The sequence below is a fragment of the Papio anubis genome, chromosome 9 (assembly GCF_008728515.1).
Source record: "Papio anubis isolate 15944 chromosome 9, Panubis1.0, whole genome shotgun sequence".
Classification (NCBI taxonomy): domain Eukaryota; kingdom Metazoa; phylum Chordata; class Mammalia; order Primates; family Cercopithecidae; genus Papio; species Papio anubis.
In genome coordinates, this window is record NC_044984.1 from 44,515,605 (window position 1) to 44,541,853 (window position 26,249).

The following is a 26,249-nucleotide window of genomic DNA, read 5'->3' on the forward strand; positions in this document are numbered from 1 at the left end:
ACCCTGACACTCCATCGCTGATAAGGCAAGCTTGGAAAAGTGGAGCAGTCCTCCAGCCTCCCCTTCATATTTAGTTGAGTTTGGTTGAGCAATGTTTTCCAAACCTCTGGTTGTAGAATCAGTTTAATGAGTCAAAATTAACTCTATTTTAAATGAAAACGAGCAGATTAAAATAGAATAGAAGATACCAGAATTCATTGCAAATAGGAAGTATAAATAATGCTTTGTGAAGCTTTAGTTTCTTTTATATTTTATGTATATACACAAATGTGTCATATACATACATCATACCATAAAATGTGATGGGAACATGAGACGGGTCAAAAAATTTGAAAAGCCACCAGGTTAAAGCAGCAATTTTTTTCAGTTTGCTTTTCCCCCACAACCTGAGAGACAGGTAACTTGCCTACAACACCCACTCCCATGGGTGAATCCTGAGCCACCCACAACCTATGTAGATGCTATAACTGTGACCCTCTTGCCCATATCAGCATACAAGTGAATGAGAAGAACATTAGCATGAAGATAACTGCTTAAATTTTTTTAGGAAAAAAATATTTAGGCAAAAATTCACAAAAGTACCAGACTTTAATTGTTAGTAGCAAATTACTAATGACACATCTCCCAATTAATTAAGACACCGCAAAGCACCCTAACCCCTTGGCAAGCCACTCTAATATAGGCTATTTGAAGGACAGCCCAGGAATCATTTTATTTTGTTCACCACTGTTTGGTGACTGAATAAGGTATGAGAGAATGAGTGGGTGAAGCCTAAGGACTTCATCCATGGACTAGCCCTACCCATGCTAGAGGCTACGTTCCCTACCTTTATCCCCATTCAGCCAAACCTTTCTTCTCATCAGGCTGGCTGTCTTTGTTCCAGGTCACAGCCCTTACCTCTAAAGGCAGTCTGGGCCAGATGCAGTAGCTCATACCTGTAATCGCAGCACTTTGGGAGGCCAAGGCAGGCAGATCACTTGAGGCCAGGAGTTCAAGACCAACCTGGCCAACATAGCAAAATCCCGTCTCTACCAAAAATACAAAAATTAGCTGGGCGCAGTAGTGCACACCTGTAGTCCCAGCTACTCAGGTTGCCAAGGTACAAGAATTGCTTGAACCTAGGAGGTGGAGGCTGCAGTGAGCCAAGATCACGCCACTGCACTCCAGCCTAAGCAACAGAGAAATATTCCATCTCAAAAAAAACAAAACACACAAACAAAAAAGACTAAAGGCAGTCTGACACTTTAATCAGATCACTGTACCTGCTCCCTTGTAATCTTGAATCAAATATGATCCCCTACCCGAGGTGTTGCAGCTGCATGATAACCCATGTGACTTCCCACAAATTCAGCTTCTTCCCCAGCATAGTGCTAGCCACCTAGAAGGCTGCCTCTCATCCTTCTCTCCTTTAGCTACTGTCCAAGTTCAGCTCTAACTCTCTGGTAACCCAAGCATGACCACTCATTTACCTCTGCCCAGTTCTTGGCATTCGCATCCCTGGGGACACGAACTGTGTGCATCCAGGGTCCCTGAGGAGTCACATAGGCCCTGCATTATTCCAGAAGAAGCAAACAAATCCTAGAAGGAGGTCCTCCAACTTTTGATGGAATCAAAAGAAAATCCTTAAACATTTATTCTGTCACACTATCTATTTATTATAAACATAACACAGATATACTCTTAAATCAGCTGTATACTCATCTAGCCCCTAAAGTGCTATGTCTATTCTTACCATCTCTAGCTCCCAACATGCATCTAGTAGGGACAGTAAGGTGATAATAAACCATGTGTAAGAGGTCCCAGGTCTGAGCTACAAGCCCAGCTACTAGCTGGAAATGAGGTCACTATGGCTCAAAAAGGAAGTAGGGTTGAAGTCTTCGGTTGGAATTTATACATGGAAGAATTTATAAAGTGGGGCAGGTGAGAGAAGAAAGTGGGGCAGGTGAGAGAAACAAAGAAGGGGAAGAGAGCCCCACATCACACCTCTCCCTATGGTTCCTGCTGCCCCATGCATCTGCCTGAACTTCCACAGGAAAGTGAGGCTGAGTCCTCCTCACAGTCTATGTAGTATGGATGGCAAGATGGTCAAACACAAGCCTGGAATGTTCTCTCTGAAACTACTTTGTTAAGGGTCAATCTCAGCATATCCGTGTGGACAGCAGGATAGGAGCAAGAGGCCTCAACAAAACAAGGACTCAAAGGTCAACCCAGAGCAGGTCTCCTAACTCAGCCTAACTGGGGCCAGGCTGCTGCCAGCTGAACTCAAGACAGAAATGAGCAGAAACAGTCCTCAGGACTGGTCCTGGCTCTGTGCATATCCTAAACACATCGCTGCCATCTGACCATTTCTCCTAAGTCTGTGCCATGAAAATAGTTCTGTTGTCTCCCCTGGAAGAAAGCTGCTGGAATGGGGGAGGGGGCAGCCTGGCACTGCTGTGGCAGACATCGCATCCTGTCTATGCCAACTTCCTCCCTCAGCCACCCACTGTCAGCTGCTGTGGCTTACACTTCTCTACCAGGTGAACTGAGGAGGAAACACTTGGTCCCCTCGGTTTGAAAAACTGGGCAAAGTCACTCCCTTGGGTAGTCCCAGCCTAAGAGCATGGAAGAGGCACAGCAGAGACCTGGTCAAACTCTTAGATCCCCAGGAAGGAGTGACCCCAAATTATGGAAACAGGTGGTAGAGGCATGAATCTGCTCTGACCACAGCCACATCCTCCTGTCTAGAGCTTTGGGTGGCACTTTCTTGACAGTGGTCTCAGACTTCTCTGCTTCTTCTGGGCTGAAGTGTGATGGGGAAGGAGATGGGTAAGGGGAATTTCCCCAAGCTCCAGCATTCTCAGAAGAAACGGGTCACTGGCTGCCAGTGGGAGCCACCTGCCAAGGGGGCATAAACCAGAGCCTGGCCCGGACAGTTGTCTTCCTGCTAGACAAGGGCATCAGGGCTTTTGCCTCCACCTGATAATGTGTGAGTCTGGCAGGGCTCCAATGTCCTGAGGAAGCCACTCTGCCCTTAGGAATGACAACTTCCTGAGTTCCGGGGACAGCAAAGGAGCAAACTTGACACAGTTCCGGTCTCAGTCAAAAGGGTTTGTTTCCTTGATATTTTTTCTTCAGTGGTTCCACAGAGACTGTAGGCTCCAAGAAGGCAGAAGCTGAGTTAAGTTCTTGCTAACTCCTCATTGAGACCCTTGCTGAGCAGAAAGGAGGCAGTGGCTGTCTTGGAAAGGAGAAGGCACTAAATGTGGGTGAAGTCAGAGGGCCCAAGATCAACTTTGGGCTCTTCAGAGTTATGGAGCCTTGGTGAACGCATCCATAAACTGGAGATAATCTCACTACTTCACAGGGTTTTAACTGAGGATTAAATGATAAATATTTTATGCCTGTATGTGTCTGGAACACTGTGGGTGTTCAACACAGTCCCTGCCCCACTTCCTCCTGAAAATCTTGTGTAATGTTCTGATGTCTGAGGGACCTGCCCTTTTGCTTCTAGGCTGTCTCTCTCTCTCTGCCTCCATCCCACCTTCAGCAATTGCTTCTCAACATTCTGCCTACAGAGCAATCCATTATCCTTTCACTGATAACTGCTCTGGCTTCCTCTAAGACTAGGTGCCAATTTAAATATCATTATCCTGAGGGGTGGGGGACATGGCAAGAGACTCCAAGGAAGAAGTAAGGGAGGTAAGTCACAGCCAAAACAGTTACAATAGGAGATGTGAGGAAAAGTGGAAGATGAATTCAAACTGAAAGCAACTCTGGGAGTGATTCCTAAATCACAGGGAACCAGCAAAACGTCTAATAATAAAAACCTATAACAGGAAGAAGCCTAAAGGCATGGAGCTGGTGCTTCTCCAGCAAGGCTCCTCTGGTTTTACTGCCAGTTTGAGGCCAGGCAAATCTCCCTGCACACTGAGGTGCATGTGAGCAAGGGCCCGGTTCCTCCAGCAAGGTTTCCTAACTCTCCACCTCACCCCTGACAGCCCCAGTCAAGCCAAGGAGGAGGGAGGCAGCTCTGGTGGCAGAGGTTCCCTTCCCTTTCCCGATCTGCACCCTCAGCCCAGTGAGCCCCTCCTCGTTTCCTTCCCACTGCAGGGGAAGGGAAATGCCGGTCGGGTTTGGAGTTTCCTTCAATGCTGTGAGCTCTGCTCTGGGACTCGCCCCTACTCTGACAGTCTTCTTGAGCCAGGCCTGGGGAAAACCCAACAAACAGAAATAGGAACCACCAAAAATTCCCAACTGTTTTTGTTGGTCCCAATCATGATATATCTTAGGAACAGAGACCAAAATGGCACAGCTTCGAGAGACAGGGAGAGAGACGTTTGTAACGTTCCTGAGAAAGAAACTGGAGGCTTTAGGGAAGCTCCAGCAGGGACTGTTTGTTTTGAGAAAATACAGAAAGTGAGAGGTAGTTTTATTAATGTTTTCCCTCTTGAACCACCTCCCACCAGGTTTCCTATGGCTGTCTTCTCCAAGTATGGTAGCCTCAGCCCCCATGCTCAGCCCATGGGGACAGGGAGTCCTGAGAAACTGAATCTGAAACTGCCCCACAGATTAAATGAATGCCGTCCTGGGCACCACACACTTCTCAACATGCTGCTGAGCCCCTGACGGCAGGTCCAAGTCCTCCCTGGCATCCACAAATCAGCCCATTGAGCAGATGAGCAGAGATGGAAAGTGGCAAGAGGACACAAAATTTGGAAGTCCAGAAGACTGCTGAAGGAGGAGCTGTAACACTGTGCTCCCACCCCATGTTCCCATGTTCCCACTAGGATCCCCCTCACAAACCAACAGATCTGCCCCAAGCCAATGGCAAAGCAGGCAACACAAGGCACAAAGGCCCATTACTAGCTGCCAAAAGGACAGAGTGTAAGGAACGGCCTCCACATGTCTCTACTGGTGGGCAGTAGGCACAGCTGTGGCCAGTTGGGCACTGCTCCCAAAGGGCGAGAGCCCAAGGAGGTGGGAGGTACCAGCTCCTGCTGCCTTGGCCCCTTGGCGGCCACAGCCAGTCCTGCCGCAGTAGCAGCTCCCAGACAATGAGAGTTATTTTCAGCCAGCGCTTTAACACAAGCCAGCTGGCTAGTGTGCAGGGCGGGAGTCCTCCTCCACCCAGCCCGCCCAGGCGGCAGGCCAGCCGGGCCAGCCCATTGCCTACGCCGCTGCTGCTGCTGCTGCTGCCGCCACCGCCGCCGCCTCCATGTCACTGTTTGTTTATCTCATTGTTCCAGCACAGCTCCTTCTAACTCCCCACAAAACTGCAATCCTTTGTAAAAGGGAATCAAAAAAATCAGAGAGTTTGATCAAAGGTCCAAGAGCTAAAATTTTAAAAGGTCCAGACATGGGAAGCACGGCAGCCCCTCCAAACACCCACACTTTTCCCCAGCATTGTGACTGGCTGGGGTAGCACAGGGAAGGAAATGGAACAGATGGATGGTCAGATCTCACTGCAGCTCTCACAGACCAAGGCCAAGCCTGGCTTCGCCGCCAACCTGGGGAGACAAAGCTCAAGACTGCTCTCCTTGCCTTGACTCCCTCCCATCCTCTTCTCCAGAGCCCAGGTTTGGAGAAGATAACTTGAGACACACAGCCTGAAATGGGCTGAGTCAACTGTGAAAGGTTCTGGGCAAAGATCTATATCCTGTGGCAGAAAGGAAATCACAGAACAGTCAATGACACTTGGCTGGAAGGACAGGCAACCCCCTGCCCTGCCTTGATAGAGTAGGGGCAAACACTTCAGCTGTACCACCCCACCACCACACCAAAGTACTCAAGAATAGAAAAGGTGGAAGGCAGCAGTTACCTCCCTGGACTCTAGGCTTCCAGCCCTGGTCCTGCCCAACTCTACAGCCTCCCCAGGGCAGTTCCCCATTGCTGCTCATCTCCCTCCTTATGTCATCCCACACGCAGGAGCATGTGAGTATAATACAAGTCTAGCCACACACAACTTTCTCTAGGCCCCAGCTGCCCTATTAGACATCTGAACAAACTGCTTAGGTACCACATGACAAAAGGCATAAGAAAAGTGGGTGCTCCTTAAGTGTCTGTAGTAGCTTAGATCTGGCTTGCTGTTTTTGTTTAATTGAAACTACCACTTTGGGGATGAGCTGCCAGGGAAAAGCCAGCTCTCACAGGCTCGGAACCATGTCTGGAGAACGTGCTTCTGTGGTCACTGAGGACTCTGTAACCAGAAATGACTTGCTGAGCAGTTACGGGCCAAGTCCCTGAGCAGCCTGGAAGAAAAAGAAATGGATTCACCAGATGTCTCTGGTTGAGCTCTGCAGTTCACACCAGGGAAGTTGGATAAAGGAGAGGTCCTAAAAGGCCAGCATCATTCAAACAAAGAGATGACTTTTTCTAAATACAATTATACCCCTGGGGCCTCTTCTTCACCCTAGAGAATTCCTCCACTGGATCCTGAGAAGGCAAAGGAAATTGGCCATGTCCCCAAAGTTGGTAAAGCCTCAAACTCTTCCCTTTGCCACACTGTTGGCCTCATACCTGACATCAGATAACCTCTGCAGGTAACCCTGAGGCCCCCAAACCCTGATTAAGGCCACCCTTTCTGGCCTGCCCAGTCAAAAAATACATAATCTCCAATAGGAGCTTCTGTCAGTGCTTCCCAACTGAGCACCCAGGCCCTAGTAAAAAGCTACTGCCACAGCAACTTGATCTGTCTGTTGGCTCCTCGGCCCCTCCTCGTGGTTAGCCAGACCCACACACTCCCCAGTTACGCAGAATGGAAACTATTCCGCTGGGGGCAGCTTATTTTCCAAAGCCAAGGAGTCTTGGGGCAAAGCCTCGCATTCTCCCTGCAGCCAACCAACGACCTCCCTCTCTTCATGAGGTTCTGTCCTCCCACCTGAGGAGCCCAATGGGCAGTGCTACCTCTCAGAGGACACAGTATTTCTGGGGTCACATTTCCTCTCTCCCCATACCAACAGGCCCAGTGAGTCTCCCTCCCAAGGTCTCTCATCTATACTTCCCCTTCTGTTCCCACTGTCACCACCTGGATAGGCCGTTATTGTTCACTCGCCACCCTCTGGGATAAGCTTCTAGCTGGCATCCCTACTTCCAGTACTTTCCTCCCTGCCATTCTCCACATGAATGAAACTTTCAAACTTCTAAGCACATAAATCATGTTTCTCCTTGGTTCAGAAATCTTTTTTGACTCCTTACCATTTATATGAGAAAACCTGAGCTCCTTGGCCTATTGCTCTTAGCATCTTGAGCTTCTGAGGTAAGATTCTCTCCAGGCTGGCTCCAGCTTCTCTGACCAGCCTCATCCTCTCCCACTCTGTGGAATCTCTCTCCGGGGACAGCCACTCTTCCCACTCCTTAACCCTAGGATTTGCTTGTTATTGATGTTTCCCCAATCTTCTGACTCCCTACCTACTACTTACTACCTGACTTAAAATCCAGCAGCTCTGACTACCCAACCTAAAATAATCAGCCCCTCTCTTGAGCTCCAAGCATAATATTTAAAGAATAAAATGGCAGAGACCTGCCTGTTATCCCTGACCTCTTCTCCTCCTCTTCCTTAGTAGTGAACCTCCAATGTTGAGTTGGACACTTGACAGCCTAGAATTGATACATTTCTCAGCTTCCCTTGCATTTAGGTATGGTTTGCATTTAGGTATTCAGGTATGGTTTCCCTTGCATTTAGGTATGGCTTTGTGACCATGTGGGATGTAAACAGAAATCGTGTGCACAACTTCTGAGAAGTGTCACTAAAGGGAGGGAATATACCCTTCTTTTCTCCTTTCTGCTTCTAGCTAGTTGGAATACAAACAGTGGCTGAACCTTCAACAACTATTTTAGACCATGAAGTGACTTTGGAAATGAAATCCACATGGATGAAATAACAAGACAGAAAATACCAGGACACTGATACCATGGACCTTTAGCACAAATTGAATGTTTCATAGTGGGGGTTTTTTTGCACATGTTTTCTCTATTCACAACTAGAAAGAACAAACTCCTTAAGGGAAGGGGCCATGTCTTACCCTTCTTTGAATCATGTGCAGGTGCTTAATAAGTAAGTGATTGATCCTGCTCCTACCACTCCCACCACCAAGTCCCTTACTCAGTCTCCTGGCTAAGTGGGTAAAGGGAGGATCCTTTAACTTTTTACCACTGTCCTTACTTTTTCTGGGCTCTTTTATCTATAATCTGTCTTATGTTCTATAGCCCAAATCACTTTATATATTGCTTTCCCCTCAGCAAACTCCTACTTTTCATTCTGAGTTTCAACTCTGTCTTCAGTTTATGCCATAATCTAAGCCACTTCCCTGCTCTTCTCTTTAACCAGACTCATCTTCTTATAACCTGCTAGAACACAGGCTTCGAAGCACAGGAATCATCATCAGCTTGTTTAGCACTATAATAGGTGAGCAATAAAGATTGGGCAAATCGAATTTCTCCATTCACATGTTCCTTCATATATTCATTCATATATCCCTAAGTTGTTTACTCCATTGTACCCCAGAGACACTACCTCCTTTTGAATTGCCAGCCATGCTTCCCCTCCAATTCACAACAGGTGAAATCTACCATCTCTAGCAAATCCTTCATAAATGAGAGAGTAACATCCACTCTCCCAACAGTGTCTCTGCACATTTACTAATTATTTTAAAATGTGTTCATGGAATTGTGACTTATGGTTAAAGTTTCTTCACCTTTTCTTGGACAATCAATATATATGTTTATCATAAACCTCAGTGACACTCCTAGAGGCACATATACAATGTAGTGGTTAAAGCACTAACTGTGAAGCCACACTGCCTGGGTTTGAATACTGGCTTCACCACTTACTAGCTGTGTGGCTTTGGGAGAGTTATTTAATCTCTGCAAGCCTCAGTTTCCTTACCTGTAAAATGGAGGCAGGAATAATAGTACTTACCCCATAGTGTTGCTGTGATTATTAAATAAGTTAATATATGTAAATAATTTAAATCAGAACCTATATAGTAAATGTCACACATAATACTAGCTATGTTTTTTTGGTTTGGTTTTTTATTCAACATTTAGCTGGGAAACAACTCTATGCCAAGCACAAGCTAGAATTTGGCAATATCAAAATAAACAGAGTATGGTCACTACATTCAGAAAGTTTATATCCTGAGGAAAGATAGACATGCAAATCAGGGGTCAGTATAGACAGCGTTGCTGTGAAAGCATACAGTACTGTGGGATCCCAAGGAGGTAACATCTAATTAGACTGTGGAGTCAAGTAAGGCATAAGGCTTTCTGAAAGAAATGTCACAGGATTTATTTTATTTTATTTTATTTATTTTGAGACAGAGTCTCGCTCTGTCGCCCAGACTGGAGTGCAGTGGTGCGATCTCGGCTTACTGCAAGCTCCGCCTTCCGGGTTCATGCCATTCTCCTGCCTTAGCCTCCCGAGTAGCTGGGACTACAGGTGCCCACCACCATGCCCGGCTAATTTTTTGTATTTTTAGTAGAGATGGGGTTTCACAGTGTTAGCCAGGACGGTCTCGATCTCCTGACCTTGTGATATGCCCGCCTTGGCCTCCCAAAGTGCTGGGATTACAGCTTTCAGCCACCGCGCCTGGCCTATTTTATTTTTTTTTTGAGACAGAGTCTCACTCTGTTGCCCAGGCTGGAGTGCAGTGGTGTGATCTTGGCTTATCACAACCTCCGCCTTCCGGGTTCAAGTGATTCTCCTGCCTCAGCCTCTGAGGAGCTGGGACTACGGGCACACGCCACAATGCCCAGCTAATTTTTATATTTTTAGTGGAGATGGGGTTTCACTATGTTGGCCAGACTGGTCTCAAGCTCCTGACCTCGTGATCCACTCACTTCAGCCTCCCAAAGTGCTGGGATTACAGGCGTGAGCCACTGCACCCGGCAATTTTTTTTTTTTTTTTCCTTTGAGACAAGGTCTCACTTTGTCATCCAGGTTGAAGTGCAGTGGCACAATCTTGGCTCACTGCAGCCTCAACCTCCCAGGTTCAAGCGATCCTCCTGCCTCAGCCCCTCAAGTAGCTGGGACTACAGGCACTCAACACCACACCTGGTTAATTTTTGTTTTTTTAGTAGAGACAAGGTTTTGCCACGTTGGCCAGGCTGGTCTCGAACTCCTGGACTCAAGCGATCCACCCACCTCGGCCTCCCAAAGTTTTAAGATTACAGGCATGAGCCACAGCGCCCCACCTAGAATTAGTCTTAAACATCAAGCGGGAAGGAATCAGAAAAAGGCAAGAGCAGAAGGGAAGATGGTGATATTCTAGGCAAGGAGACAGTATTCGCAAATACATGGCAACACAAAACACCATTACAAATCCAGGAGTCTGTAAGTGATTTACTACAAAGGCATGAAAGTATGTATGAAGAAATTACAGCAGGCAGAAAAGTCAGGTGATAAAGGATATGATGAGTTAAGTAAGTAGGTGGCATAAGTAGGATAATAATAATAACACTACTAAAATGAAAACAGTAATAATGAAAAAAGCTAACATTTATTGACAGAGCTGTGATAAGCACTCTATATGAATTATCTCATCTAATTCTCAAAACGATGATATAAAGTCCTATGAAGTAGGGACTATCATTATCCCTATTTTACAAGCAAGGAAACAAAGGCCTGGAAAGGCCATGGAACTTGCCCCACATCACAGAGCAAGCATATGGTGGAGCTGGGATTTGAACCCAGGTCTGACCCAAAGTCTGAGCTTTTAACTCCTCACAATGTCTCCTCTGAGACAATTAATTGTATTAGCCCTTGCACCTTTCCAAATTGTATGCATCCTTCAGGACCAATCAGTACCATTTCAACTTTCCTCATGGAACCTCTCCCAAACCACCCAGATCTCTGTGCATCCTTCCTCTGAATTTCTGTGGGTTTTCTGCTCTAACCTCCCATTAGCACTCATATTCAATCATTCTTTGAACAGCATTTGTGTCTTTTTTTTTTTTTTTTTTTTTTTTTTTGAGACAGGGTCTCACTCCATCACCCAGTGGAGTGCAGTGGCAAGATCTAGGCTCACTGCAGCCTCGACCTCTTGGGCTCAGGTGATATTCCCACCTCAGCTTCCCCAGTAGCTGGGACTGCAGGCACACACCATCATGCCTGGGTAAATTTATTTTGGTAGAGACGGGTTTCACCACGTTGCCCACGCTGGTCTCGAACTCCCAGGCTCACGCAATCCACCCACTTTGACTTCCCAAAGTGTTGGGATTACAGGCGTAGGCCACCACACCCAGTAACATTCATGTCTTCTATGTACCATGCATTGTGCCAACTGGGGGACCTGTTTTGCCTTGTGATAACTCTTGTATTTACAAAGAAGGGGGAACCTGAAGCTTATAAACATCTACTCTGGGCCAGGATGGTGCCAGACCCTTCAATTACAAGATTTCATGGAAAAGTCAATTCTCTCTTATTGTTATTCATTTTTCACATTTTATATTATTTCCTGAACTAGACTATAAGCTCCTTGAGGATTCTGCCTTGAATACACTTGTTCCTAGACAAGTAGGCCTGGCACACAGAAAAAGCTTAATAGATACTGTGGGCTGCCCAAAGGGACAGCAGAGGCCATTTTGCGGGACAGAACCCAGTACACCGGCCTAGGGCCCAGCTCTGGCTTTCCATGAATCTCATGACACATCTAACAGCTTATTATAAAGCCATAAAACTTAATGAATCCCTTCCTACTTCCAGACACATGTGGGAGAGGCATGACCCCTGCTTTATAGAAAGATAAACTGACGTTTGGCACAGGCACACATCTGTCACAAGTTCTATCAGCCAGGGAGAGGCTCTACAAGTCCTGCCTCTCCTTGCTTTCAAATGGAGGTACATCCTCAGTGCCTCAGTGCTTCTATCCTCTTTTGGGAGGAATCATAATGACCTCAGTCTGCTCTAGATCCATGAGCTGTCCTCCCAATGTTGTCCCCTCTCACGCTTTGAAGGCCAGAACTTGACATAGAGGTCTAGGCTACCCACAGCCCAATGCTATTTTTGAGTTGTTCCAGCTTTTTTACAACTCGTTTGATTGTCCAGCTAGTAGGAAAAAACACCTCTTTGGACTTAGCCTTTGAGAGTTCCCTCCCCACGACCCAAATCTTCTCTGCTTCTTGGAAATGTCTGGTGTCCTAAGTGTTATATTCACTCAGGGAACAGGGATGAAAAACATTACTGCACATCTCTTATATGCCAGGCACTTTTCTCACATTCTCTCACTTACTATTCTCAATAACCACTGGAGGTAAATATTATACCTGTTTAACTGATTGAGGGAATTAAGAATTTGAGACCAACTGGCTCAAGGTTACACAGAAAGTAGCAGGACCCAAATTCAAACCCAGATATGTGACCTCCAACAAACAGGCTTTTCTACCATGTTTGCCCATCTCCTTACAAAGAAAACAAATCTCTTTTTCTAACTTGAGAAGGTCCAACTTGATTTATCTGACTGGCTTTGGTTGATCATTACACAATGCTTCCCTATTCTGCACAACCTAATGAAACCAGCTTAACCAAGTATGTGTGCTGAACATCTGAAGTTCAAGGCTTCACAGAGGAAGAGAGAGACTGTGCACAGCACAGAGACAAGGAATCTGTCATCTTGGACACAACCTGGTGACAAATCCCTTATATCTGAGTAGCATTTTAAACTTTCCAGAACAGCACAGGCTTTGGAATCAGGGATGACCTGGATTTGAATCCTGTTACTTTTCATGAGACAGTCGGAAAGTTCTCGTTCTGCTGCCCAGGCTGGAGTGCAGTGGTGTGATTATAGCTCCCTGCAGTCCCAAACTCATGTGCTCAAGTGATCCTCCCACCTTAGCCTCCAAGTAGCTAGGACTACAGGCATGTGCCACCATGCTTGGCTAATTTTTTTTTTTTTTTTCACTTTTTGTAGAGATGGGGCTTTGCTATGTTGCCCAGGCTGATCTTGAACTCCTGACCTCAAGCAATCCTCCCACTTTGTCCTCCCAAAGTGCTAGAATTACAAGTGTGACCCACTGTGCCCAACCAGGGCAAGCTATGACATTTCTTTGAACTTCAGTGTCTTCATCTACAAAATATGGATAATATCCACCTCTTATACAGAATAAAAGGGATTTTGCACAGTACCTGGCACAGGAGAAAGACTCTGTAAGTGGTAACTGGAATGACCTACTCCAGGAGTCACATTTGACTCAAGTTAGCTTTTAAGTACATATGCAAAATACAATTTCATACTTTTATTTATTTTTGTGTGTGTGTGTGTATGTGTGAGATAGAGTCTCACTCTGTCGCCCAGGCTGGAGTGCAGTGGTGCGATCTCGGCTCACTGCAAGCTCTGTCTCCCGGGTTCACGCCATTCTCCTGCCTCAGCCTCCCAAGTAGCTGGAACTACAGGCGGCCCCCACCACATCCAGCTAAGTTTTTGTATTTTTAGTAGATATGGAGTTTCACTGTGTTAGCCAGGATGGTCTCGATCTCCTGACTTCGTGATCTGCCCACCTTGGCCTCCCAAAGTGTTGAGATTACAGGCGTGAGCCACCGCGCCTGGCCCTCATACTATTTTTTTAGAGACAGAGTACACCAGCATGACCACAACTCACGGTAACCTTGAACTCCTGGACTGACACAATCCTTCTATGTCAGCCTCCCAAGTAGCTGAGACTACAGGTGTGTGCCATCATGGCTATTTTAATTTTTTATTTTGGTTGAGACAAGGTCTTGCTATGTTGCCCAGGCTGGTCTTGAACTCCTGGTCTCAACTGATCCTCCTGCCTTGGCCTCCTGAAACAGTGAAATCACAGGTATGAGCCACTCTGCCCAGCCTAATTTCATAGTACTTTAAAATGTATAAAAGAGTATCTATGTATAGTTGAATAGTATAGGTTAAACATACGTAAAGTACAATTCCCTCATCTCATGTGATCTAATAATTCTGTAGGTAAGAGCAGTTGCACCCTTGCCCCTTCAAAAGATAAAATCAAGAAACCAACAGCCACCCAGGGGATTCACAGGAAAACTGAGACCAGAACTTAGTGAAACAAAGTCAAGTCACTAAGCTGCTCTGCTATTTGAGCAGCTGAGTGATCTGGGACAATTCTAACCTTCTGGGGCCATGGTTTTGTTATCGATGGAGAGATATGGGAGAGATTTTGCCAGGTTATCTCTAGTGTTCCCGCCTCAAATCAGATTCCTCACTTCCTCAACTGTCTCCTAACTTCCTTGGGTCCACTTCTGCCACAAATCTGTTTTCGGCCCCCGCAACTAACTACTCTTCTCAACAACTGTGCTTCTCTCCTTGTGACATTACGTAAGTCCTAGGAGTTGTCCCTCCCCATCACTGAAGGGCTGTGCTGTGAGACTGGAGAAAAGCTCACATTTTTATTGAAAGTAGGCATAGATGACTCTCAAATATGTATTTTCATCCCAGACTTCTCCTTTGAGATTCAGCTTTAAATATTCAACTCCCATTAGACATTCCACCCAGACTTCCACAGTCTTTGCAACCTCATGTGTCTCAAAGTGGCCTCATCACTTTTCCTTCTAACGTATTTCTTCTACTGTGTTCCCTTGTTAGAGTCGTTAACTCTAATCTAGCAAGCTAGAAATCTGGGTGCCATCCTCAATGCCTCCCTTCTCCCTCATCTCTATCCTCACAATGTAAAATCTAATCAGCCATCAAAAATCGAAATAAAATCTAATCAGTCATTAAAATTTAACTGTTTATTAATAGTTAACATTTACTTGACTGTCCCATCATCTCCATTGTGCAAACTTGTCCCAGTTTAGGCTCCCATCATCACAACCACAGAGTAAAGGCCTTCCACTCAGCTGCCCACCTCCAATTCTGGTCCCTCCCATGGTTGCCAGACTGACCTACTCACAACTCACAATCTGACTATGAAACCCATGAAGTACAGTCTCTTCCACATGGCATTCAAAACCCTCCTTACCACTTTAGCCCTGCCTACCATGAGTCTCTGCCTTACACTTCACACTTCAACGGCACTGAGCAGCTCTGTGAGGGTTCTCTGAACACATCATGCTGTCTCGATTTAATGCCTCTGCTCATGCTGTCCTCTCTACCTGGAATGCTTTCTTTCCCAAACTTCTGTCCTACTCCTAAATACCCTTTCAGCCAGCAGAGATTTCCTTCTCTGGGCAATATTCCCCAAGCCCACCTCTCAACTGTGCTCTCCCGATGCTTCCTGCATCTCTACAGAATTGCACTTAGACAGCTGTATGTTATAATTACATGTTTAATGTGTTTGTCTCCCTCTCCAGACTGAACTCCTGGGGGCAGGATGACTGTCTTAGTCACCTTTCTCTAGCTCTTAACACAATTCTAAGCACTTGTTGAGTGAATGAGTACTAGGCTGCACTTGGTGAGTCTTTGAGGGCTACTATCTTGCCCCCTCTCTGTCTCTAGGCAGGCAAAATGACACCTTAACCATTCTCAGTTAACCACCTCAGAGGCCCTCCTGAGTGCTGATGTGACTCTTTAGCTGCCCTGCCACAGAATAAGGCTCTCTCTGCCCTCTTGCCTCCAATACAATCAGAAGCAGCTGGTAGGGCTTTTGTACTCTTACGACACCAACTTGACATTGCCCTGGATCTGTGGGCAACAAGCACTAGATACTTTCTTTACAATTCTTGGAAAGAATCAACTGAGAAGCCAAATGCTACTGGACACTGTCTAGCTGGTTATCCTCCAGCTTCTGAGATGATGCTCAAAACTTTTAACAAGGATATTCTAGGGAAATGAAAGATTAATGCTTTGGGACGCCACCGGGAGCTGTTGCCCCATAAATGCACAAGAGATTCTTAATTCCTTAGTCAGTCACCATGCCAGCAATAATTAAACAAGTCCAAAGGGAGCAATTAATAGCTGCTATTGGACCATCAATCTGGAACTAATGCCAGATGCCATCAGAAAATAATCTGCAGACATGAGCACTTCACGAGGGAGCAGATTCACCAAGTGCCCTGCCTGCCAAGGGCCTGAGGATAATGAGTGCTTATGTGATGTTGATTCTGCTGAGTGGCAAGTAAAAACAAAATAACCACAACCACAAACGAGAAGTCTGTCCAAAGTAAGGGGCCCAAGCATACTCTGGACACAGAAGGGGTCCAAACAAAGATGCTCTTTCCTGGTTAGATATCTCTGGCCCATCCATTCTAGAACATTGTCTGGGCCTCACTTCAGGGCTGGCATTGAAGGGAGGGGAGTATGTGATCTCCAGTCTACAAAATGAACCCATATAAAAGCAACTCTACCACCCCAGAGTTCAATAAAATCCCAGGAGCACAGGTCTCAACCTCAGCTGGTATATGATGGTTTTAACCTTGGTAAATGCCCCCAGTTCAGAAGGCTTTTAAAATAAGGTCCAGGCCAGGAGTAGTGGCTCATGCCTGTAATCCCAACACTCTGGGAGGCTGAGGCAGGCAGATCACTTGAGCCCAGAAGATCGAGACCAGCCTAAGCAACATGGTGATACCCCTAGCTGGGCATGGTGGCGCTGCCTGTAGTCCCAGCTACTTGGTAGGCTGAGGCAGGAAGATCACCTGAACCCAGGAGGCAGAGGTTGCAGTGAGCCAAGATAGTGCCACTGGACTCCAGACTGGGTGACAGAGCAAGACCCTGTCTCAAAATAAATAAATAAATAAATAAATAAAAATTAAAAAAAATAATAATAAGGTCCCTCCACGGCTGCACAAGAAACAAAATGTGCTAAAGTGCAGGCCAACAAAAGTCAAGAATTACCCCAGTACCTGGAGGTCCCTAAAGCCTGTGGAAAGGTCATGACTAGGCCAACATTATTGAGTAGAAAACAAAGGTGACTAGTATGTGCCATTCAGTGACTTTACAACTTCGAGGAACCGAGAAACAGTCTCTACCCTTCAACAATAATTCTTATTTCTTAAATATTTTTGTTAGGCTCCTCAATACCAGATCTCTGATTCAAGAGGTTAATGACCTTCAAATAATATTTCTATTTAAGGCTGGGTGCGGTGGCTCACACCTGTAATCCCAGCACTTTGGGAGGACAAGGCAGGCAGATCACTTGAGGTCAGGAGTTTGAGACCAGCCTGGCCAACATGCTGAAACCCCGTCTCTACTAAAAATACAAAAATTAGCCAGGCATGGTGGCGGGCGCCTGTAATCCCAGCAACTTGGGAGGCTGAGACACAAGAATCACTTGAACCTGGGAGGTGGAGGTTGCAGTGAGCTGAGATTGCGCCACTGCGCTCCACCCTGCGCGACAGAGCGAGACTCAGTCTCAAAATTACATAAATAAATAAATAAATAAATAAATAAATAAAAATTCTATTTAAAATGTTTTGGTTTTTTGTGGGGGAGGGTTTGAGACAGGGTCTCATTTTGTCACCCAGGCTCGAGTGCAGTGGCATGATCATAGCGTACTGCAGCCTCGATCTCTTGGGCTCAAGCGATCCTCCCGCCTCAGCCTTCCAAAGTGCTGGGATTACAGGCATGAGCCACTGTGTCCAGCCTTCTACTTAAAATGTATTGAGCATCCTGGCCGGGCAGAGTGGCTCACACCTGTAATTCCAGCACTTTGGGAGGCCGAGGCAGGTGGATCATGAGGTCAGGAGATCAAGACCATCCTGGCTAACACGGTGAAACCCTGTCTCTACTAAAAATACAAAAAAATTAGGCGTGGTGGGGGGTGCCTGTAGTCCCAGTTACTAGGGAGGCCGAGGAAGGAGAATGGAGTGAACCTGGGAGGAGCCTGCATTGAGCAGAGATTGCACCACTGCACTCCAGCCTGGGCGACAGAGCAAGACTCTGTCTCAAAACAAAACAAAAAAGTTTGAGCACCCTTTATGCCAGTCACTGAGCCCCAAAACTCTTACAAAAGGCCAGGCTGAGCACCTAGACATGGGCAGAAAGAATCCATCCCTACACTCCTTGCAGCTGCTTCCCAGACCAGACTTCGTATTTCTCTTCAAGACCAGAACACGCAGAGTGACTTCAGGAAATCTTGAGAATCAGACTTGAGAAGCCTAGGAAAGACAAGTATCTCTTTGCAGTTAATCAGCACCCTGCCCAGCCCTGCAGACAGTTCTGACAACTGGAGCCAGGAAGAAGCAACCACAGGCTCTGGCTGGGGCCCACCTGGGGCTAGGAACCAGTTGGACCCCCAGATGAGTACTGACTCTGATCCCCACCCAGGCTGGCTGCAGTGCCACAGGGAGCCCCTTCCTCGGAGACACACTCAGGCACTGGGATCCAAAGTTCATGGAAAGTTTCACCTTCTCTTATAGCTCAACCCCCAAAACTGCCTGATAATCTTACCATCTTATCTGAATATCTTCCCCATTACTTTTTTTTTTTTTCTTTTCTGAGACGGAGTCTCGCTCTGTCACCAGGCTGGAATGCAGTGGTGCGATCTCGGCCCACTGCAACCTCCGCCTCCCAGGTTCAAGCGATTCTCCTGCCTCAGCCTCCGGAGTAGCTGGGACTACAGGCACCCACCACCACGCCTGGTTAATTTTTGTATTTTTAGTAGAGACGAGGTTTCACCATGTTGGCCAGGATGACCTTGATCTCTTGACCTCGTGATCCACCCGCCTTGGCCTCCCAAAGTGGCATTACAGGCGTGAGCCACCACGCCTGGCCCCTCTCTTATTTTTTAAGAGACGGGGTTGCCCAGGCTGGACTCAACCTCTGGAACTCAGGGGATCCTCCTGCCTCAGCCTCCCAAGCAGCTGGGACTACAGGCACATGCCACCACACCCGGCTATAACACCCAATGACCATCTATCTCTTTATCTTACCTTCTTTTTCTTCATGGTACTTCTTGCTACTTAACATTATATTATATACCTGTAAATTTGTTTACTGTTCTCCCCAACAGCAATGCAAATGCTATGAGACTGGTTTGTCTTTTTTGTTCCCTGTGGTATCACTAATGTCTAAAATACAGAGTAAACACTCAATAAATAGTTGTTGAATGAATAAATAAGTGATCATGCAAACATTTTAAAACTCTGCTTCCATCCTAGTGGTGCTATATGAGAAGCAAGACTGAATAATGCCTACTTCCCAGAAAGCCCTATCAACCTGTTGTTGAATCCTAACATCTCCTCCAAATATCTCCCTAAAGTCCTCCACATCTCATTCCCAGGCCCACAAACCCTAACCCACCCCAGAGCAAGTATTAAAGAGAGAAAATGGAGCAGCACCCAGGGAGGAGACACATTTTTCCTCCAGTTAAGTACAGTCTAGAACCTCTGCAAATTAAAAGCTCCCTCTTCACTGAATCCACTCGGCTATAGTTATAGGTCACACTTTTTATTTTTATAACCAGCCAACCCATCAAATTATAGGCTCCGGCCACTGGTAGGCACGCCAAACACTGGGGCCAGCTTAGCCTAGAAGAGGCACTGCTCCTTCTGGCTTGTGAGGGGGTGCAGGAGTGAGGGCTGAGCACCAGTCAAACCTGAAAGGGCAGAAGGCACCATCACCCCACTGGGGACAGTGTAGCGATGAGCCTGGATCTCACTCAGGCCAACCTGCTGCCCATAAGGGAGACAGATTCCAGGATTCTCCACACAGCAAACAAGAGAACTCTTAACCTTATAAAAGCACACCTAGAAGTTTCCCTACAATTAATTTCCAAACTCCTTACCAAGGCCAACAAGATCCCACATGATCTGGGCCCTGCTCACCTTTCTTTCTTTCTTTTTTTTTTTTTTGTTTTGAGACGGAGTCTCGCTGTGTCTCCCAGGCTGGAGTGCAGTGGCGTGATCTCGGCTCACTGCAAGCTCCGCCTCCCGGGTTCATGCCATTCTCCTACCTCAGCCTCCCAAGTAGCTGAGACTACAGGTGCCCGCCACCACGCCCGGCTAGTTTTTTTTTGTATTTTTAGTAGAGACGGGGTTTCACCATGTTAGCCAGGATAGTCTCGATCTCCTGACCTCGTGATCCACCCGCCTCGGCCTCCCAAAGTGCTGGGATTACAGGCTTGAGCCACCGCGCCCGGCCTTCAATCATTCAACTTTTAATAAGCAAACTCATGAATGGCCAGAGACCACTTACCAACTATTCTCTATTCCCTGTTGAAACCCTGGGCAGGAAAGTCCCTTTTCTAACAATCAAGAAATGTTCAGGCTAGGGACGATGGCTCATGTCTATAATGCCAGCACTTTGAGAAGCTGAGGAAGGCAGACATGGCTTGAGCCCAGGAGTTCAAGACCAGCTTGGGCAACACAGCAAGATCCCATCCCTACAAAAAAGTAAGAAGCACAACTGTAGTCCCAGCTACTAAGGAGGACGAAATGGAGGATGGCTTGAGCCTATGAGTTGGAGGCCACAGTGAGCCATGACCACACTACTGCACTTCAACCTGGGTGACAGAGCAAGCCCGTTTCAAAAAAATAAGAAATGTTCAGACAAAACTCAGTGTGTACTGGCCATCTGTCCTGATCCAAGCTCACATCTGTCTATAACTAAACTCCTCTATTCCAGCAGCAGGGCTCCTGGCTGCCCCTCATATAGCTGCTTCATTCCTCCTCCATAATCCCCTCCCATCCGGCTCTGCCCTGCAACAATCTCCTCTTTCCTGATCTACAGTTGACTAAAGACCTGACTAAAGCCCCTGTCCTCCTTAAAGCACTGCCTAATTAGCACTCCTATACCACGCTGATCCTCCCTTAGCTCTCCAATCTTTCTGTGTTTATAGCTGTGTGGCACCCTATCACCTCATGATCTCACTTGGTCTTCACAAAACATGTGATTGGGCAAGACAAACAGTATTCCCACATTATAGATAAATAACTATGGCACATAGAGTCTCATAGACAACCTGAGGACATGCACTTGCTTTAATTCTCTTGTTCAAAATACAGTTTTAAGTACATACATATTTTGTCTCTCCAACTTAGATAGCAAGCATTATCTTCTATTTCTTTGGTATACCCCAAAGCACTAGGGAAAGTGCTGTGTATACAGCAGGCACCTATGACATATTTACTTAATAAATCATGAAAGAAAAGAAAATGGAATGAACATTTAGAATAGACCCAAGACTTCCCAACCTAAAGCCTTCTTTGTTACACTCTTAACAACCTGTTCTTTGCCTTCCAAGAATATATCATAATTAAATATTTATTTAATATCTGTCTTTTCCTTTAAACTCTATGAGGGCAAAGGAATTCTTTGATTTTTTCACCACTATATACCTAGTGATATCAGGAACACATAGTAAAATTAAAAATAAAAATAAAAAACTTCTCGAATAGCAAATGTCCTAGTGGGATGGCTAAGATTCAAACCCAAATCTGGCTGACTCTAAAGCTCAAATCTTTCCACCACACCCCTTAGCAAAGGAGAACTTGTTTGGTAAACTTTCCCCTATATTCTGCCACAATCCACTCAATCCACTCCAAAGCAGTAATAACAGCAAAGGATAATCAACCCTGCAAAAAGGAAACTATAGTTAAGAAAGTGGGGCTGGGTGCAGTGCTTCATGCCTATAATCCCAGCACTTTGGGAGGCCATGGCAGGAGTGCAAGACCAGCCTGTGCAACAGTGAGAGCCTGTCTGAACAACAGCAACAAAAAAACTGGGCTTTGGCATCAGGCTGCTTGGATTCAAATTCCAACTTTGCCACCTACTAGTGTGTGATCCTAGGTGAGTTATTTAACCTACCTGGACCTCAGTTTCCTCTTCTATAAAATGGAGATTAACAACAACTACTTCACAGAGTTGTGATGATTAAATGAGATAATGTGTGTAAAGTGTTTTGCATGGTGCTTGGTATACCATCATCACACATAAATGTTAGCTATTAAAATTATTAGCTATCCTTATTCCTAGGAGGCAAGACTCTAGAGAAAATGATTGTCATGGTGGTCATAGCTGCTGAACTGACTTGACTTTGAGAAGCTGAGATGCAGCACAGCCTAGAGCTCAGGTTTATTCTCTTTGCTGACTTCAAGGGCTATGGCTCTGCCAAGGCTGGAGAGACAGCTTTCACTGGCCTGAAAATGAAAGAGGCTAAAAATATATAGCCTGCCTGTGTCTGGGGGACCAGGATCATGCCTACATTAAAGAATTCAAAATATAGCTTCAGGGCAAAAGAGCATCTCTTAGGATTCTTTTTACTGTGGAAATAGTGCCAAGCTCAGCACAGGGCACAGGGCAGTGGCCAGTTGCTGACCCCACTGGTGCCCTTTCTCTCTCTCGCATTTTTCTTTTGGCTTAGTGCAAAAAGTAAGAGAGGAGCTTTTTTTTTTTTTTTTTCCCATTAAAAGTTGGGTCTGGCCGGGTGCGGTGGCTCATGCCTATAATCTCAGCACTTCGGTAGGCCAAGGCGGGTGGATCACTTGAGGTCAGTAGTTTGAGACCAGCCTGGCAACATGGCGAACCCCATCTCTACTAAAAATACAAAAATTAGCTGGGCGTGGTGGTGCACGTCTGTAGTCCTAGCTACTCAGAAGGCTGAGGCTGGAGAATTGCTTGAACCTGAGAGGCAGAGGTTGCAGTGAACCCAAGATCGCACCACTACACTCCAGCCTGGCTGACGGAGCAAGACTCCATCTCAAAAAAAAAAAAAAAAAAAAAAGTTGGGTCTGGCTGGGCACAGTGGTTCATGCCTGTAATCTCAACACTTTCGGAGGCCAAGGCAGGCCGATTGCTTGAGCCCATGAGTTCAAGAACAGCCTGGGCAACATAGCGAGACCCTGTCTATTCAAAAAATACAAAAATTAGCCAGGCATGGTGGTGCATGCCTGTAGTCCCAGCTACTTGGGAGGACTGATTGAGCCTGGGAAGTTGAGACTGTGATCACACTACTACACACTGAGCTGTCTCCAAAAAAAAACTTCAGTCCACTCCCTCCCCACCCCATTTTTATTCCTCCTTTTCCCTTAAAGGAGGAATACACAAGTAGATAATGTAAAAGAAAAAACTCCAACCAACTCAAAGCTTACAGAATAAAAAATCAGTCACTATTCAGCCTCCAAACCCACTCAATCCTCTCCATAGTTCACCAGTTCATAGGTTGGTCTTTATTTTTCTAGGCCTTTTTTCTATGTATTTATATACAACCACATGTGCTTTTTATAAAGCACTATATATACAGTCTTCTAATTGCCTTTTTATATTATATTTACACACACATATATATCTTGGAGATTCTCATTTGCCACAACCATTTATTGAGTGCCTACCCTGTGCCAGGTGTTTGGCTGTACAGTGATAAGCAAACATAATGTCCCCACCCTCATGAGTCAACAATCTGGGAGATGGATAATGAACAAGTAATCAAATAATTGTAAAATGGAAAAAGAATGAATAGGATGCTAACTAAGACAAAGAATAGTAAGTGCGGAAGATTTGAGAGGTGGCATTTTTAAAAACTGAGAGCTAAAGTATAAACTAGAATGAGTCATTTTAATATCCAGGCAAAGGGTATCCCAGGAGAGGAAACAGCTTGTGCAAAGATCCTGAGATAGAAAAGAGTTTGTCCTGAATGAAAGAGGGCTAATGTGGAACTTCATAAACAAGAGGGCAATAAGGTTAAAAAGGTCAGCAGGTGTCAAATGATGCAGTCCTAAGGGTCCGTGTCAGGAGTTTGCATTTTTCCTTTTAGTATAATAGAAAGGGAAGCCATTAAAGGTTTTTAGGTCAGTGAATGATGCTATTTGATTTATATTTTAAATTTGGATGCTTTGTGGAGAATGGATGGGAAGATGGAGATAGGGATAAGAGAGGAAAATGGAAAGCCAGTTGGTTGGCTGCAATATAAGTAAGAGCTGATCTTGGCTTAGACCAGGGCAGCGGCAGTAGAGAGAAAAGGGACAGGCAGATTACATATACATACAGAGATAAACAGTTTTTTTTCTTTTTCACTTTTTTTGAGATAGTCTCACTCTGTCACCCAGGCTGGAGTACAGTGGCGCCATCTCGGCTCATTGCAGCCTCTACCTCCCAGGTTCAAGTGGTTCTCATGCCTCAGCCTCCCCAGTAGCTGGGACTACAAGCATGTGCCACTACACCCAGGTAATTTTTTAGCAGAAACAGAGTTTTGTCACGTTGGCCAGGCTGGTCTTGAACTCCTGGGTTCAAGTGATCCACCCGCCTCAGCCTCCCAATCTTGTTTTGTTTTGTTTGAGACGGAGTTTCGCTCTTGTTGCCCAGGCTGGAATGCAATGGCGCAATCTCGGCTCACTGCAACCTCTGCCTCCTGGGTTCAAGCAATTTTCCTGCCTCAGCTTCCAGAGTAGCTGAGATTACAGGCATGCACCACACCTGGCTAATTTTGTGTTTTTAGTAGAGGTGGGGTTTCTCCATGTTAGGCTGGTCTCAAACTCCCGACCTCAGATGATCCGCCCACCTCCGCCTCCCCAAGTGCTGGGATTACAGGCGTGAGCCACCTACAATCTTATTTTTTTTAAAGACAGGGTCTCATTCAGAGGCCCAGACCAGAGTGCAGTGGCACAATCATGGTTCACTGCAACCTCAAACTCTTGGGCTCAGGCAATCCTCAGGGATTAGACTACAGGAACATGCCACCACACTCAGCTAGTTTTTATTTTTTGTAGAGATAGGGTCTCACTATGTTGCCCAGGCTAGTCTCGAACTCCTGGCCTCAAGTGATCCTCCAGCCTCAGCCTCCAAAGTGCTGGAATTACAAGCATGAGCCACCGTACCCGGCCTATTTTTGGAGATGAAATCAGCAAGACTTACTCATAAAGTGGGTATGGAGAAAGGGAAAGAAAAAATTAAAAATAACTCCCAGGATTTGCCCTGAGTAGGTGAATGGGAGAGCAGTAAATTTAAGCAAGAAATGGACAATCAGGCTCTTCCCCATTCCTTTTTTTACGTTAAACAATGTAGCCCTGAGTATTCCTTACATGCACCTTCCGTCACGTGTAAACTGTTCTGCAGAATGGTTTCCTAAAAGTGAGGTGGGGGAGTTAGAGAACATGCGCATTTTAAATGGATAGACCCTGTAAGATGCCTCCTAAAATGTCTGTACCGAATTACTCTGCCATTAATATTGACCATGGACATTGTTGGTCTTCAAAATTTCACCAGATAATTAGTATAAGTATATCAGGCCGAGCGCGGTGGCTCACGCCTGCAATCCCAGCACTTTGGGAAGCCAAAGCAGGTGGATCACCAGGTCAGGAGTTCCACGACTAGCCTGGCCAAGATGGTGAAACCCCGTCTCTACTAAAAACTACAAAAAAGGCCGGGCGCGGTGGCTCAAGCCTGTAATCCCAGCACTTTGGGAGGCTGAGGCAGGAGAATGGTGTGAACCCGGGAGGCAGAGCTTGCAGTGAGCTGAGATCCGGACACTGCACTCCAGCCCGGGCGACAGAGCGAGACTCCGTCTCAAAAAAACTACAAAAAATTAGCCAGCTGCAGTGGCAGGCACCTGTAATCCCAGCTACTCAAGAGGCTGAGGCAGAATTGCTTGAACCCAGGCAGTAGAAGTTGCAGTGAGCCGAGACTGCGCCATTGCACTCCAGCCTGGGCAACAAGAGTGAAACTCGGTCTCAAAAAAAAAAAAAAAGTATATCCTCTAAATTTTCATCTCCTTGATTTCCAGTGAAGTTAAAAAAATTTTTCTATTCTTTAACTTTTAATTATATAACTAAAACATAAATGAATTATCCTTGCCAAAAAAAAAAAGTAAACATTATAACTAGGCATGGTAGTACACTCCTGTAGTACCAGCTACTCCAAAGGCTGAGGTGGGAGGGCCCAAGGGTTTGAGTCCAGCTTGGGGAACAAAACAAAACACTGTCTCTAAAAAATATACAAATAAAAATTTCAGATGTAAACATTATAGATAAAGCTAAATTCCTTTTGAATCTGTTCTTCCTATCATGGTTCCTCCCCTACCCCCAAATCCCAGAGGTAACTAACTAGTGTTATCGGTTTTATCTGTACCCTTACAGATTTTTTTATGAATTTAAAATCTATATATAAAAAATAAAAGATTAAGCATATTTTAGAAGTTGTTTTTCCAACAGTTCTTTTAGCGTGAATAAAAAAATATAACCAAAAATATTTTCCTTAAGGCCTAAGTGACAGTTAAGCTGAGACCATTCCCGCTTAGTTAACCCCTCTGAGTGCTAGCTTCATATTGCCTGTAAAAAAACACTGCAGTGAAATACTGCCTCACAGAGTTGTTGTCAAGTTAAATGAGATAACACATGTTAAAGTACGCAGCATACATTTAACAAATGTTAACTGTCTTTCCTTAATCTCTACAAGTTAAATCCAGGCATTTGGTGA

General features: G+C 45.7%; 1 protein-coding gene across 9 annotated transcripts in view; it reads right to left on the bottom strand.

The window, feature by feature from the left end:
* FMNL3 (formin like 3) overlaps nucleotides 1-26,249 on the bottom strand; it is a 65,736-nt gene that overhangs the window by 27,733 nt on the left and 11,754 nt on the right. The window contains exon 1 of one of the 9 annotated variants that reach the window (XM_031650455.1): nucleotides 827-991. The exons of 7 other annotated variants lie outside the window; for them this stretch is intronic. In XM_031650455.1, the coding sequence (XP_031506315.1) occupies nucleotides 827-838 (12 nt within the window). In that variant the 5' untranslated portion in view covers nucleotides 839-991. One more of the 9 variants, XM_021922307.2, reaches the window with a different exon arrangement.